This window comes from Pan paniscus, chromosome 2, assembly GCF_029289425.2.
Source record: "Pan paniscus chromosome 2, NHGRI_mPanPan1-v2.0_pri, whole genome shotgun sequence".
Lineage (NCBI taxonomy): Eukaryota > Metazoa > Chordata > Mammalia > Primates > Hominidae > Pan > Pan paniscus.
Genome location: NC_085926.1, coordinates 169,071,364 through 169,086,194, shown reverse-complemented (window position 1 = coordinate 169,086,194; position 14,831 = coordinate 169,071,364). Strand labels below are relative to the sequence as shown.

The window sequence follows — 14,831 nt, the reverse complement described above, 5'->3', positions numbered from 1 at the left end:
AAATATTCCCCAGATATTTATTTTGCTATGGCTGGAGGACAGGTTTGCATATATCCCACTAGCCAATTCAATCAGGTGTCTGATTGAATTATAATCTGTACGATTCCTATCAGTCTTGTTGTAGAGATAAACTCTTGTTTAGCACTAGCTCTTTGTGGAAATACAACTACTTCAGATAATGGCCAAGTAATTCTCCTTTATCAACTGCTCAGGGTCTGATCCGGAAATCAAAAAAGGGAGCCCTTTCAATAAAGATTCTGATCTCTCGGAAACAAGGCAAGCTCTGACACACAACATCTCATTCTGCTGCCTATCAGTGATGAGATGCTCTCCATTTTGCTGCATGCCATTCAGACACTGGGAGGGAGAGAGAAATACTGTTTAGTAAATGAACTAATTTCTCAAAAATTACAATGTGAACTCACATATTTTGCTTTCTTTTTTGATACCACCATAATACAGGGCTAGAATATCTCGTAACAGGAAATAAATTTGTAATCATCTTCTGAAATGTAGGGTGGTCAAGTAAGATAGCAGATTTTTGCCCTGTAGTGGCTCAATAAGCTATTCATAAAGTTTTCACACGGTACACTTGCAGAGCCAAGAGTTAAGAAATTATACCGTGTGCATTTTAAGGACAAAGATTCTGACAGCCTGGGAATCTGGAGACCCAGAGTCAAACTTCGGGAGAACCAATGTGTCTGGCATTTGGATTCTACTTTATAAAAATGATAATATTAGACTAGTTCTTAGTTGGCAAACTGGCAGCCTAGAGGCTAAATGCTGCCATGATAAATATGTTGAGTTTGGTTCACATAAGGTGGTGGTGGTTTAATTATGCCAACATTAGAAAATTTGAGCAGTTTCACAGAAAAGTCTGGATTCTTGAAAAGTTTTGAAAAATCAAATGATCTAGAATATTGGGCCTGAAATTTCAAATAGTAGCAGTATTTTAGAGCAGTGTACCAGCTGTTTAGAGGGCACATATCAAATTTGCACCAGAGGCCCCAACATCCCCTGTTGTCTTCCATACATACTCAATTTCATGTATTCACATTACTTGCCCAGCCCCTGTGTAAGATCGTCTCAGAATAAGATACTGGGATGAACTAAGAAACAAACTCATTCAACTGCCCATGAAAGGTCCTTTTTAGACTCTGCATTGATGTTGGCCACAACTCCTAAACCTAATTCTGCAGTATTTTGGATTTACATTGCTATAGTGTCTTGGCTTGGTAAAAATAATGCCCACTTCAATTTTGATTGTTTTAACATTTAAATGTTAGGTACTGCAGATAATGCCATTAAAAATTTAACCACCCTTGTGTGACCTGGGGGTTGTAGGAAAAAAAAAATTAACCACTCATAGCTGAATCCTTTGAACAGTTAAAATTTATCTTTTGTTAATGCTGTGTATCAGAAATGAGGCTTTTAAAACTTGTTTTGATTAGTGTTTGTTACTTTTATAAGTAAACAGCTCCTTTCCTTCATATACAGAGCCTACGTCACTTGTCTGGAGGAGTTATTTAGTCTTGTTATTTGTGAGCAGAAATTTTTAAAAGGTTGAATTTGGCAAATATAGATATGCCTAACATGGTAAGAGGAATGATTGTAAACAGTCTCCCAGTTTCAGAGCTGCCACATTGCAAGACCTATAGAGACACAAGGTAAGTTACGTAGATACAAACACAGATCTGAAGCTACATGTAACTTAATACCTTGCAACTGGTGTGTGTTGAACTTTAATAGAGCTATTTTATGAATTAATGGGTGATTCTTTGATAAGAATGTGCAATTGATCTCTTCTTTTGTCCCAAAGAATTTCATTTGAACTTTGTTTAAACTTCTTTTCATCTAAGCAAAAGGAAGACTTGATATGTACCCAAAGTTATTTTGCTAATGGTCCATACAACCCTTTTGATTCCTTTTTTTAGATAAATTTTGAGCCAAAGTCTATGTTCCTATTTATGTTGTGTTTCTCAAAATCTTCAGCAATCAAGATGATTAGTCCTAAATGCTCTAAAGCTAGCAATTTCTTTTCTTTTCCTATTTTCAACCTGTCTGAAAACTGGCTCACCATTCCTCACCCCACATTCTTCTATTTGGGTGTAACATTCCGAGATGCAGAGTTGCAAATTTCTTCAACCTTAAAGTTAGCTTCTATGATTGGATCTTTGGACAAAATTGACATGTAGTGACTTACTCCTACCAAAAAAAAAGCATATATATATATATATATGCAGAAAATTTTGCATTCATACTGTGGAATCTGAGTCCAGACACCAAATACAAGATGCAGCTAATGTCCGTAACGTTTCTTTAAATGCTATCGTACTGACTCTGGGTTGTCTGTCTCTTTAGACATAGGCGACTTGAGCATTTGTAGTGGGCCTGTCCTTTGGGCAGACTTGTTGTTGCTAAAAATACTAGTTGGCTCGGTATATTCAAACTGTCTTTGCCATGTTCGAGGTATAGAGTTGTTCACTATCCAGAAGCTTTATTACAAAGTCTAGGACACTTCCCATCCTTGGAACTCATCTTTTTGTCTTTGAAAGTCTTAAAATTTATAGTTCAAGCATTCTCTTTCCCAGTCAAAAAATATAATTCAGAAGCCAGGAGTTTATAGATAGATAGATAGATAGATAGATAGATAGATAGATAGATAGATAGAACATGCTAGTTTAAAAATGAATGTAAAAGGCCATTAAAGTTGCTTTTTAAGATTTGAAATTCCCAAGCTTTACTTCAATTGATTGAAATGATACATGTATTCAAATGTATACCTACCAATTTTTGTATTTTGTATTTCTATACACACATTTTATATTTTGAGACTTAAACTACCTTTTGCACATAAAGCAGCCTTCTGTACCAAAGTTACTGAGTTTGGACTTGTTTCCACCATCATAAATCATGCAGATGAGATCTGTGGTTATTTTCAGCCACACATGATGAAAATACTCTGTGCCTCATTGATGTTTCTGGGTTAAATCTTTGCAGAATTGTGTTCTTGGAAGTTTGTTCTTCCTATTATTTATTTTTATTTATATTTATTTATTTTGAGACGGAGTTTCACTCTTGTTGCCCAGGCTGGAGTGCGATGGCGTGATCTCGGCTCACCACAACCTTCGCAGCCTGGGTTCAAGCAATTCTCCTGCCTCAGCCTCCCGAGTAGCTGGGATTACAGGCATGCACCACCACGCCTGCCTAATTCTGTATTTTTAGTAGAGATGGGGTTTCTCCATGTTGGTCAGGCTGGTCTTGAACTCCTGACCTCAGGTGATCTGCCCACCTCGGCCTCCCAAAGTGCTGGGATTACAGACATAAGCCACTGTGCCCAGCCCCTATTATTTTCTTAGGGTGCCCTTTAAACTGCTTGGTGCAAACCCTTCTCACTTTAGGAAGACCTTCATCTTCCCGCTTGCACTTCTTCCTGCCCCCTGCCTCCAACCCCTCCTTTTACCATAAAAGAGAAGGGATCTGTTAGTAGTCATTTATTCTTGTGGGTGACTGACTAGTGACATTTGGGAGGAATTAGTTCCTGTCAGGGTATTCTGGGTAAGTATCTGCAATTGTAAAATAACATCCTAAGAGTTCGTTTCTCATTACAGGAACTTAAAACCAATAAACTAGCAAGGGAGTGAATACTTTAGGGACCCCAGGAATCATCCAAACCTTTGACTGCCTTTGAGACTAAATCTTTTAAAATTCTTTTAGAGGTTATTAGGGCTGGAAAGGGAAGTTTAGAAGCCACCACATCTGGTGATTCCATGCTAAAGGCCCCCTGTCTCTTGTGAAGAGATAACCTCAAGCGCTGACTCAGTATTCTGAAATGTCTTCTGGAATCAGCTGAGGCTGAGGACCCTTTACTTAAATATTGTCCTGGAGAGGGGATAAGCACAGGAAGGCATACTAAGTAACCCCCGACCAACCTCTACGAGAAAACATCCTACGAGAAACATGACAACTGACAAAAACTGCTGACAATCAACCATGCAAATTGTGAAGTGTCAGAACTCTTTGGCTTTTAAAAATTAACCTTTGTTATTTAGATAGTAATAATTACCCATGTCTAAATAATCCAAGCAATTCTTTTCTCTAATAAGTTGGTTGCTCCACACTGTGCTTTTTTTGGACACCTCCTCCAGGCTCAGGCCTAGTCCTCATCCTGCCCCCAACCACCTTCAACTTGACCTTCCTTCTTTCTTCTCAAGTGGTATGCATGTTTATTTAAGTTTCTGACCCAGTTATTTATTTAGGCGGTGTTGAGTGAAAATTTCAAATGTAAGATTCCTTTAAAATTCCGCCACCCCCTATCACCCCTGCCTTCCAAATAAAAAGATCCATTGCCCTGGAATGCACCACTGTGTCTTCTTGCTGTGTGGTACAAATGTAAAACAAAAACAAAAACATGTGTCTCTGGTGCTTTTTCATTAATAGAGGTTTTAGAAAAATGTGCCCAGTGCCTTTTACAAATATCTTTCAGCCCTGTCTCTTCACCATCCAAGTGAAGTGGACATTGGGGAGGTATTGATGCTATCTTCCATGTCAGAAACTCTTTCTTTTCGCATTTTTATAAATGCAAAATAGACCAAAGAATAGAAACATCATAAATACATCTTGAGATTTTTGGCTGCTAGCAGCATTATATCCATAGTCACAATTAATGTTCACATCAAACCTGTAAGGTTGATGCTTTTATTTTGTATTTTATCATAGTGGTAGTGGTGGGGAGAGAGACATTGCTAAGCCCAGGGTGGTTAGGGAACATACCCAAGGACACATAACTAGTAATTGAGAGAGCAACGTGCTTTCACCCTGCTCAAGTTACTTAATGAGTGTAGACTATGGATAAAGTGCAGACTGTAAGCTCTATTTCCAAATACAGAAAAAGGAAGTTAGGTGAAGAAGAATTAACGAAGCATTTGTAAATCGCTTCACCCAGTGCCTGGCACATGGTAAATTCTCAGTAAGTGTTAGAAAGTATTATTATCCCAGTATAAACTCTTTGAGAACTTTCTTTCAGGGAGAATTTTAATGACCCATTATTTCTTACTAGTGAGATGTGAAGTTATTGACTTATCACTGCTGAGCTTGGCATGTTGAGCTCTGTTTCTGTTTATTAATGTGATGAGGTTACTTATGGGGAGGGAGGATCCCTGCTGTGTGGTGGCAGTAATTATCAGCATTGCTGTGTGGCTGTAGGAACCAATTGCTAGCAAGTGCTGTTTTTTTTCTTTTTTTTTTTTTTTAAATCCCATTATATAATTTAACAATCATTTTGTTCCATAGTGAGAGGAAAAGAATTTAGCAGCCTTCAGCTGGAGCTGAATGGGAAAGCAAATTATAGAAATCACTGACAGTAGTGCCTGGCTAGAGTAGGATTGTTTCCTACTGAATATTTGAAAGTATGTTGTCCAATCTAATTTTGAAAGACTCAAGTCACTGGGCTTCCATTGCCTTCCTTGGGAGCTATAATTACATGGCCTAATAAAGCTCAGTGGTGGGACATTTTCCCCAGCTGATACAGGAGCAATGGATGTATTCACAGGAGGCCTGGTCAATGTACTTTTCAAAATGGGATTTAGAGAAGGGACACAAACATGTTTTGCTCACTCGGGAAAATATTCATTTCCTGCTACCAAAAGATGTTTCTTTGGTCCATCCTGCTGGCATTGAACTCTGATTTGCTATATAATGGGACTTTCTTTAACTTTGTATTGTGGAGAATCCTAAAAATACACAAAAATAGGCAGAACAGTATAATGAACACCCCAGTGGCCAATTCCACCCCATCCACATGTCCATCTATGTTGCCCCTTCTAGTTATTTTGAAACAAAACATATCATTTTTTAAAATTTTGGTAACATAAACATAAAATTTACCTAAATTTTAACTACTTTAGAATGTATAACTCATTATCATTAAATATAGTCACAATGTTATGCAACCATCATGAGTATCTAGTGCCAGAACATTTCCATCACCCCGAAAGAACACTGTGTACCCATTAAGTAGTCATTCCTGTTACCCCCTACCCCCAGTCCCTGGCATCCACTAGTCTGCTTCTGTCTCTATGGATTGCCTATTTTGGATATTTCATGTAAATGGAATCATACAATATATGGCCTTTTTTTGTCCGGCTTCTCTTTTTTTTTTTTTTTGAGATGGAGTCTGGCTTTGTCACCCAGGCTGGAGCACAGTGGTGCAATCTCGGCTCACTGCAAGCTCCGCCTCCTGGGTTCAAGCCATTCTCCTGCCTCAGTCTGGCTTCTCTTTTACTTAGCATAATGTTTTACATGATTCATCCACATATCATGCATCAGTATTTCATTCCTTTCCATGGCTGAATAATATTTTATTGTATGGATATCCCACATTTTGTGTACCTGTTCTTCTGTTGATAGACATTTTGTTTTTTTTCTGCTTTTTGTCTGTGAATAGTGCTACTTTGAACATTCATGTACAAGTTTTTGTTTGAACACCTGTTTTCAATTCTTTTGAGTATACTTCTAGAAGTGGAATTGCTGAGTCATGTGTCCATTCTATGTGTAACTTATTGAGGAACCCATTAACTGTTCACCGCAGTAACTATACCATTTTACATTACCATTAGCAATGTATAGAGGTTCCAGTTTCCCGACATCCTCACCAATACTTGTGATTTTCTGCCTTTTTTTCTTCTTAAATTAACATCCATCCTAGTAGCTGTAAAGTGATATCTCATTGTGGTTTTGGTTTGTATTTTCCTAATGACTAATGACATCAAGCCTCTCTACATGTCATTGTTAGCCATTTGTATATCTTCTTTGGAGGAATGTCTATTCAAGTCCTTTGCCCATTTTTAAATTGGGTTGCTTGTCTTTCTGTTATTGAGTTGTAAGAGTTCTTTATATATTCTGGATAGTAGACCTTTATCAGATATATGATTTGCAAATACTTTTCCCATTCTGTGGGCTGTCTTTTCACTGTCTTGATAGTGTCCTTTCATTCACAAATGCTTATAATTTTGATAAAATTAATTTTTTCTTTTTTTTTTATTTTGGTGCTTGTGCATTTGTTGTCATATCTAAGAAGCCATTGCTAAATCTAAGGTCAAGGAGAGTTACCCCTATGGTTTCTCCTGAAAGTTTGATAGTGTTAGCTCTTATATTTAGGTCTTTGATCCATTTTGAGTTAATTTTTTTGTATAGGGTGTGAGGTAAAGGTTTAACATCATTTTTTGCATGTGAATATCCAGTTGTCTCAGCACTATTTGTAGAAGAAACTGTCATATAATTTTATCCATAAGTATTTCAGCATTTTTCTCTAAAAGATAAGAACTTCTTTTTACAAAACTACAGTACCATTATTACACTTTTAAAATACTGGCCAGGTGTGGTGGCTCAACGCCTGTAATCCCAGCACTTTGGGAGGCCGAGGTGGGCGGATCACAAAGTCAGGAGATCGAGACCATCCCGGCTAACATGGTGAAACCCCGTGTCTACTAAAAATACAAAAAAAATTAGCCGAGCGTGATGCCGGGTGCCTGTAGTCCCAGCTACTCGAGAGGCTGAGGCAGGAGAATGGCGTGAACCCAAGAGGCGGAGCTTGCAGTGAGCCGAGATCGCGCCAGCCTGGGTGACAGAGTGAGACTCTGTCTCAAACAAACAAAAAAAATTAACCAGATTTCTTGAGTATCATCAAATATCTAAGTCTGTATTCAGAATTGTAATTATCTCAAAATGTGTAATATCTTTTTTTAAAAAAATTAATATCTAAATAAGGTGCACCCATTGCAATTTGGTGGTGTATCTTTTTAAGTGTTTTTAAATCTATAGGTTTTCTTTGCGTCTCTTTTTTTCTCCCTTGCAATTTATGTGTTGAAAAAACTCTTTGTCTTGACTAGTATCCTGGTCTAGATTTTGTTGATTATCCTCATGATGTTACATGTTCCTCAGTCCTCTGAATTTCCTGTAAATCAGTGGCTGGAGCTAGAGGCCTGATCAGGTTCAGATTTCTGTTTTTATTTTTGGCAGTACTACTTCCTAGGTAATATGCGTTCTTATACCAAAAGGCAAATTCTATTTACTTTTTTATTTATTTATTTTTTCTATTTACTTTTTAAAATGTTAACAGTCATTGATGATCACTGCCTGAGTCTGCTAGCTTATGAGAAGCCACAAAATGGTGGCATTCTTCTACTATGTCTTCTTCATTTATTAGATGGAATACCTACTTTTTTATGAACAGAAACTTTCCCTCTTTTATTATTCAACTACCCAGTGGTAAGATTTGTATTAAAAAGGCAGTATAGACTCTTCAGTCTTTCCTTTTATTTGCCAGCTCTTAGTTAGTTTGTTATTTTTTTCTAACAGTGCCAGTCATATTCTTTGGGTGGTGGGGGATGACCTTGTTAAGGCATTTAATTAAGCACATTTAAAGTGTTTCTACACATTACAGCTATTATTCTTATCAATGCTCAGATTATCCCATCTTTCACCACTGGGAGTCTCTTGAAATTGAATCCTTTTTGACATGATTTTGTGGTCTTTGATAATTTCTGGGCTATTACATATTGTAATTTCCCAACTTTTATCTGGTTGGAATGTAGTCTACTTGTGGCACTTCCCAAATTTCCCTATAAGCACTTATAGGTCTTGAAACTTCCTTGGCTTCTTGGAGAAGTTGGGAAGGTTTCCCCAGCCTTTGTGGAATCATAAGAAGACAAGTCAGAACAGGCTTTGGAAACTCACTCATGAAATGAGTTTCATGAGATTTTATTTAGTTTCTATTAGGTATACAAAGAAAAAGAAAATATAATTTCTGCCTGAAGATTTTGGAGCCTGATGAAGTATCTTTTAGGACCTGGAAACATAGTGCTGATATCAGGAATGTAGATTTGGACAAAGCCAAAGCCATCAATGTGGTTTTATTGTGGCTCCATTTTAGTTCTGTCTCTACTACCAAGTCAGGAATTGATTGCTAGTTATTCTGAATTCTTTTCATATAATTATAAAAAATATATAAGTACCTAATAAGGTGATCTTTGTTGAAGATATTTTTGAAGGTAAAAGTCTGGAAATGGATGTGTTTTTCTAAGCCTAGAAAATGCATGTAAAAGCACATAGACGGCTTTTTTCTCAAATGGTCTCTACATCCCCATTGAGTAAGGGTGATGTTTATTTTCTGCCTATTTTGTAAGTTGCTAAGTAGTGTAATGAGTTTATATTTATAGAGTGCTTGGAGCTTTTGCATGAAAGGTGCTAAATTAGAGTTTATTGTTTATTGAATTTATTTGATGTGTCCAACCTCCGGGGAACATTCGCTGAAGTTAATTAAAAACAGATAGTTCCCACACTGACAGCTTACAGTGCCACTTACAAACCAGTAACATAAACAGTGTGCACTTTTGTAACCCTAAGTTGGGACACCTAGAGAACCACAATTCTTTCTGATAGGGGAATAATCCTACTTTTATGTGAAAATTTGACTGCTGAGTTAAAACAGAGATATTCTCAATTTTGTCTGAGTCACCTACCTACTCCCATTAAAAAAAAATACTTAGAATATGGAGAGTTTCCTCAATTTTCAAATATAACTTACAGGTTGAAAAATTTAAAAATAATGTTTCCTTTATATCATTTTGGGAGTACATGAAGGTAAAAGCTTGTGTTTTATATATTGTTTTATGATTACTTTTTCTTTGCAGGAATGGCATTCCAAAGCAGCCAATTGCTTGTGCTTTCTTACCCCAACTTAATGGAAGCTGTGAAGCATCATTAAAATAATGGCTTGTTTGCTTCCTTTGCCAGTTGGTGATGGAGTTTTGTGGTGCTGGCTCTGTCACCGACCTGATCAAGAACACGAAAGGTAACACGTTGAAAGAGGAGTGGATTGCATACATCTGCAGGGAAATCTTACGGGTAGGTTACGAGTGGGGACTGGCCCACCTCCCAAAGTCTTCAAGCAACACATGATATCTTATGAGGGATTGAATTTTTTTCTGACTTTCCAGTGAAATTCATAAGCATATCAAAAACCCTTTAAAAGTTTATCCTATCAGTGGTGGTGGTGGTGGTAGTGGTAGTTTGGTGTGAAGGTCTGCTCTGATGGAAGTGAGCGCCATTCTGGAGATAGGCCATGAGCATATTTTCATTTAGGTTGACATTGGGTGATTTCTCTTAACAAGGGATTCATTTTCAATGCTGTTTCCAATTAGAAACCTGATTTTAGATCATAAAGACAGTGTTCCACTTAGGAAATGAATTATTTTATGAGATATTTTAATCACTCATTTAAGTTATCTGTTTGTGAAAGTTCACAATTAATATATTATCCCTAATGGTGTAATACCTTCCCACCATATAAAGTTTATAAGGATTGTGTGACTTTAGTCATTGCTATACATACAACCTAGTTTAACCGATTTTACCTTTAAAAAAAATCTTTGTGACCTAATCACTTAAACTAATCAAAATAGCTGAACAAGACTGCCTGTTTGCCCAGTTTTCCCACACATCCCCCAATCAGGAAATCTAGACAATAGTATCATATTTGCTGAGCTGAGTTCAGGAAGAAGAAAGTAACTGGGCATATTTTAGTTCATTCAGACTAGCTTAATCATCCCTTCCTACTAATATGGAGGTTATTATATGTCTACTGAGCATTCTTATTAAATCTTCCTGGCCATTGTTATTTATTTATAAGCTCTGCCTTCTTAATTTAAGGCAACAAAAGTTAAAACTTTTTTACTGTGTGTTCAAGATATGCCTTTGAGAGATAGATTGTATGCTTTGGGTAGATGGATGAAATGGATAGAAGTTAAAAAAGAAGGAAGGCATAAGAAGACGATGTGTGTTCATTAAATGCAAACCAAATTAGGCAAAAGGCAAATAGAAAATGGAATTTTAAAATTATAACATTGATGTGAATGACTTCTATCCTGAAAACTACAAAATATCACTGAGAAATATTAAAGAAGACCTTAATAAATGGAGGTGTACATTATTTCACAGATTACCCAATATTCTAAAGACATCATTTCTACCCAGTTTGATCCATGGTTTCATTGAACTTCCAATTAAAATTCCTATAGGTATATTTGTGGAAATTTATAAAGCTGATTTTCAAACATTATATAGAAATGCAAAGGGCCAAGAATAACCAAGGCAGTCTTGAAGAAGAAGAACAAAGCTGGAGAATTTATGCTACCAGTTATCAGGATTTATTATGAAGCTACTAATAAATTAAGACAGAGTAGTATTGTTACAAGATTAGACAGTGGCCAAAGGAACAGAATCAAGGGTCCAGGAACAGACCCACATCATATGGATGATACCTGGTCTGTGTCAAAGGAAAGGGTGCTTTTATCAGTAAATAGTACTTGATCAATTGAATATCCATAAGAAAACATGAAACCTGACACCTGCTACATACCATATTCAAAAATTTATTCCAGCTGGGTTATAGATATAAATGGGAAAAATATAAAAATTAAAGCACTTAAGAAAAAACACATACATCCATGGCTTGGGATAGGCAAAAATATAAATTATATGTTTTGTGTTCTTAAACAGAACATAAAACAAAATTTGAGGGGAAACAAGGAGGCCTGGCTGCCGATTTCCTTCACATCTGACGTTTATCTCTGTTTTGATGTGCCATTGTGCAAACTTACTTTGAATTTCTGACTTAAAATTTTGCTCATTCAGATAGAGCATAATGGATTATTTAGTCATCCTGACCACTCAGTGGGTGCCAAGAACCTGTCAGGTCTCTAGGGCTGGTTCTGTCCGATATGCCTTTCTGCACTGCTGGAGAACCCTACAGAGGATCAGTCATTTGATCTAATCTTCATGGTTCTAAAAGCAGCAGGGATGTTTCGTTACATGAGCATCTCTCAATACCTTTCACACATTCTCAATATGTGGAAACAATGGCTTTCCTCCTTTTTCCAGTATATTCTCCGAAATGATACCAGCATTTCAGACGTGACTCACTGGAAGAGACATTTGATCACCCAAAGGTCTCTGGCCACAAGAGGTTTTAGAGATGACCTCCATGCATTGTATGATCTCATTAAAAGAACTTTTGGCTCACTTCCATGCTCTGGTATCTGCTTTCAACCACTTCAGTAGTGAAAGAAGGAAAGGGATCTTCAGTCCCTCTCTTAAGGATTTATGGGGTACATAAATTTTGTGAAAACCACACATTTAAACCCCTGATGCCTACCCTGTGACAAACTGAACAGATAAGAAAGGCAATTTTTTAAGACCTAAACCAGTGCCTCAAACCCTTCTATAACATGGTTTATGTTTTCTGATATCTCTAAATGTATATATGGGTTTTTTTGGACCTCTGTACTCTCATGCTGAATTTCTTTGACAAGAGAATTCAGATATCTAGGTTTGTTTCTTTTCCTGTCAACCTCATTTTTCATACCATGATTTTGTTGTTGTGGAGAAGATGAAAAGCACAAAAAATTAAAAGTAATAAAGAACACTCGGGGACCCGATACATTGAATTATCAGGTGTTAGCATAAAATAATTTGCTTTAAGACTCCATTTTTAGATTATTTTAGATTATAATTTATCTGAAAAATATATGACTACTTTAGAGTAAGTCTGTAGGTTAAAGAATTCACACCACAAAGAAGCCAAAAACAGAGTAATTCATGAAGAAATGGAACACAAACAGGTTTAGTTGTCACTGAATAATTCTCACATAATGAGCACAAAGTCACAAATAGCATAAACTAGCATAAACTAAAAATGACAGTGATGAATGCCAACAAAGGAAATAGAAACTGTATTCCTTTTTAAATGTAAGGCACAATGGGTAAAGCCAATGGGAAATTTCTTGGCTGGTCTGAGAAATATTTTACTTCGCTTAATTAAAATTGTATAACAAGGCCGGGTGCTGTGGCTCACACCTGGATTCCCAGCACTTTGGGAGGCCGAAGTGAATGGATCACCTGAGGTCAGGAGTTCAAGACCAGCCTGGCCAACATGGTGAAACCCTGTCTGTACTAAAATAAATTAGCCTGGCGTGGTGGCGGGCACCTGTAATCCCAGCTACTCTGGAGGCTGAGGCAGTCGCTTGAATCCAAGACACAGAGGTTGCAGTGAGCCCAGACCACGCCATTGCACTCCAGCCTGGGTGACAGAGTAAGGCTCTGTCTCAGTCAATCAATCATTCAATGAAATTGGATAACAGAATGTAAATTTTAACTTTTAAATTCAAATATCCTGCAGGGATTCAGTTAAATCAGGTTAGTTTTCTGTACAGAGACTGTGTAGATGGTTCTGTTTTAAACTGTTTAAACTTCGCTTTTCACAGTAGTATTAACTGAAACTCATGTTCATGTTGGAACCGTATAATTACTTGTGTGGTTCCCTGATACCTGATAATCAGATCCAATATGCAAGCATTTCATTAAACACAGCACCATGCATTGCAAGGACTGCCTGGGTATTTTAATTTATATTGATCAATTGCCTACAGTTAGAAGAGCACTATGAGCACATGAAAGATGTGATTATAATTCTGAAAAGTATGTCTGGGTGAGTGTAAAGTTTTTGGATCCTTAACAGTCAAAATAATTTATTGGCATCTTGGCTTATGTTCCTATTAACCCTTCTTAACTCTCCATCACTCCAGGGGCTGAGTCACCTGCACCAGCATAAAGTGATTCATCGAGATATTAAAGGGCAAAATGTCTTGCTGACTGAAAATGCAGAAGTTAAACTAGGTAAGAGCAGAATCCTGTGAGCCTTGGAATTGCAGGAAGTGATGAGATTATATTAACAGCTCTAAAAAAATTAATGTTAATTTGTCACCGTGGATTTGGAGAGCATTGCCCTAAAAATGGAAAGGAAAATGTTTCTTTGCCTATTTTAAAAAATATTTTCTCAAGTCATTCTGAGGAATGAATTATATATAATGTGGGAACAGAACCACTTGCTTAATCAATATATAGAAATAATTGAGATTTTTTTGTTTCAGCAGAGATTAGAAGTGACAAACTTTGAAATGGCCTCCTATATCTTACAGTTTGTTTATACTGTTGCCGCTATAACAGAGCACTAGGACCCAATTTTTTTCCATTAAAATATACACAGGCATATTCAGAATAATCAATTCCTGCTATATTCCCATAGGTTTAAGTTATATTTACATTGATTTTGTTATTACCTTGGGCTCCTGTGCAAAGTGGATACTTAATATTCTACTTTAGGTGCATACTGATTACCCCCACTTCCATCAGTGGGAGAATCCTTCTCTTTGGCATATCTATTAGAGCTCTTTCCGCAACGAATCTGGGACTGTCCAAATAGAGAATTACCACATGCATTTGACTGCTTGATGTATATGAGTAAGAGCATGAATTGACAAATATCCAGTAGGATATGTAACTTGTCATCTAGAAAAGGATCGCTGTCCATATGATTGTATATTTTCAAAGAGATTTAAACATCTTCTATGTTTATATCCCAAACATTTGCTCTTCCTTTTTGTTGAAATATATGACTTCCATTTTTTTTCTTAGTTAACATTTGGGACCAAACTTTCTCACCTCATGAATATTCTCTTTTAAAAACAAAAGTATACATTATGTAGGCTAAGCAGTTATATATGTATCAACTAGATAAGCTATCCTGAGAGCATTCTTGCATCACTAATTAACAGTTACTTGCTGAGTATATATTATATGCCAGGCCCTGTACAAGACAATTTTCTATAGATTATCTCTCATAAACATCAGAGCAACTCTGTGTAGATGTCATCATCCTCATTTTACAGATTAGGAAACCGAAGCTCAGAGAGGTTGATCTACTAGCCCTAGGT

The 14,831-nt window shown here is 36.7% G+C and overlaps 1 protein-coding gene across 4 annotated transcripts in view; it reads left to right on the top strand.

Moving 5' to 3' along the window:
* The window catches only part of TNIK (TRAF2 and NCK interacting kinase), a 398,535-nt gene that overhangs the window by 254,955 nt on the left and 128,749 nt on the right, over positions 1–14,831 (top strand). For all 4 annotated transcript variants that reach the window (XM_003831928.8, XM_003831929.8, XM_003831931.8 and 1 more), the window contains exons 5-6: positions 9,796–9,906; positions 13,644–13,734. In XM_003831928.8, the coding sequence (XP_003831976.1) occupies positions 9,796–9,906; positions 13,644–13,734 (202 nt within the window). The remainder of the gene's footprint in view (positions 1–9,795; positions 9,907–13,643; positions 13,735–14,831) is intronic.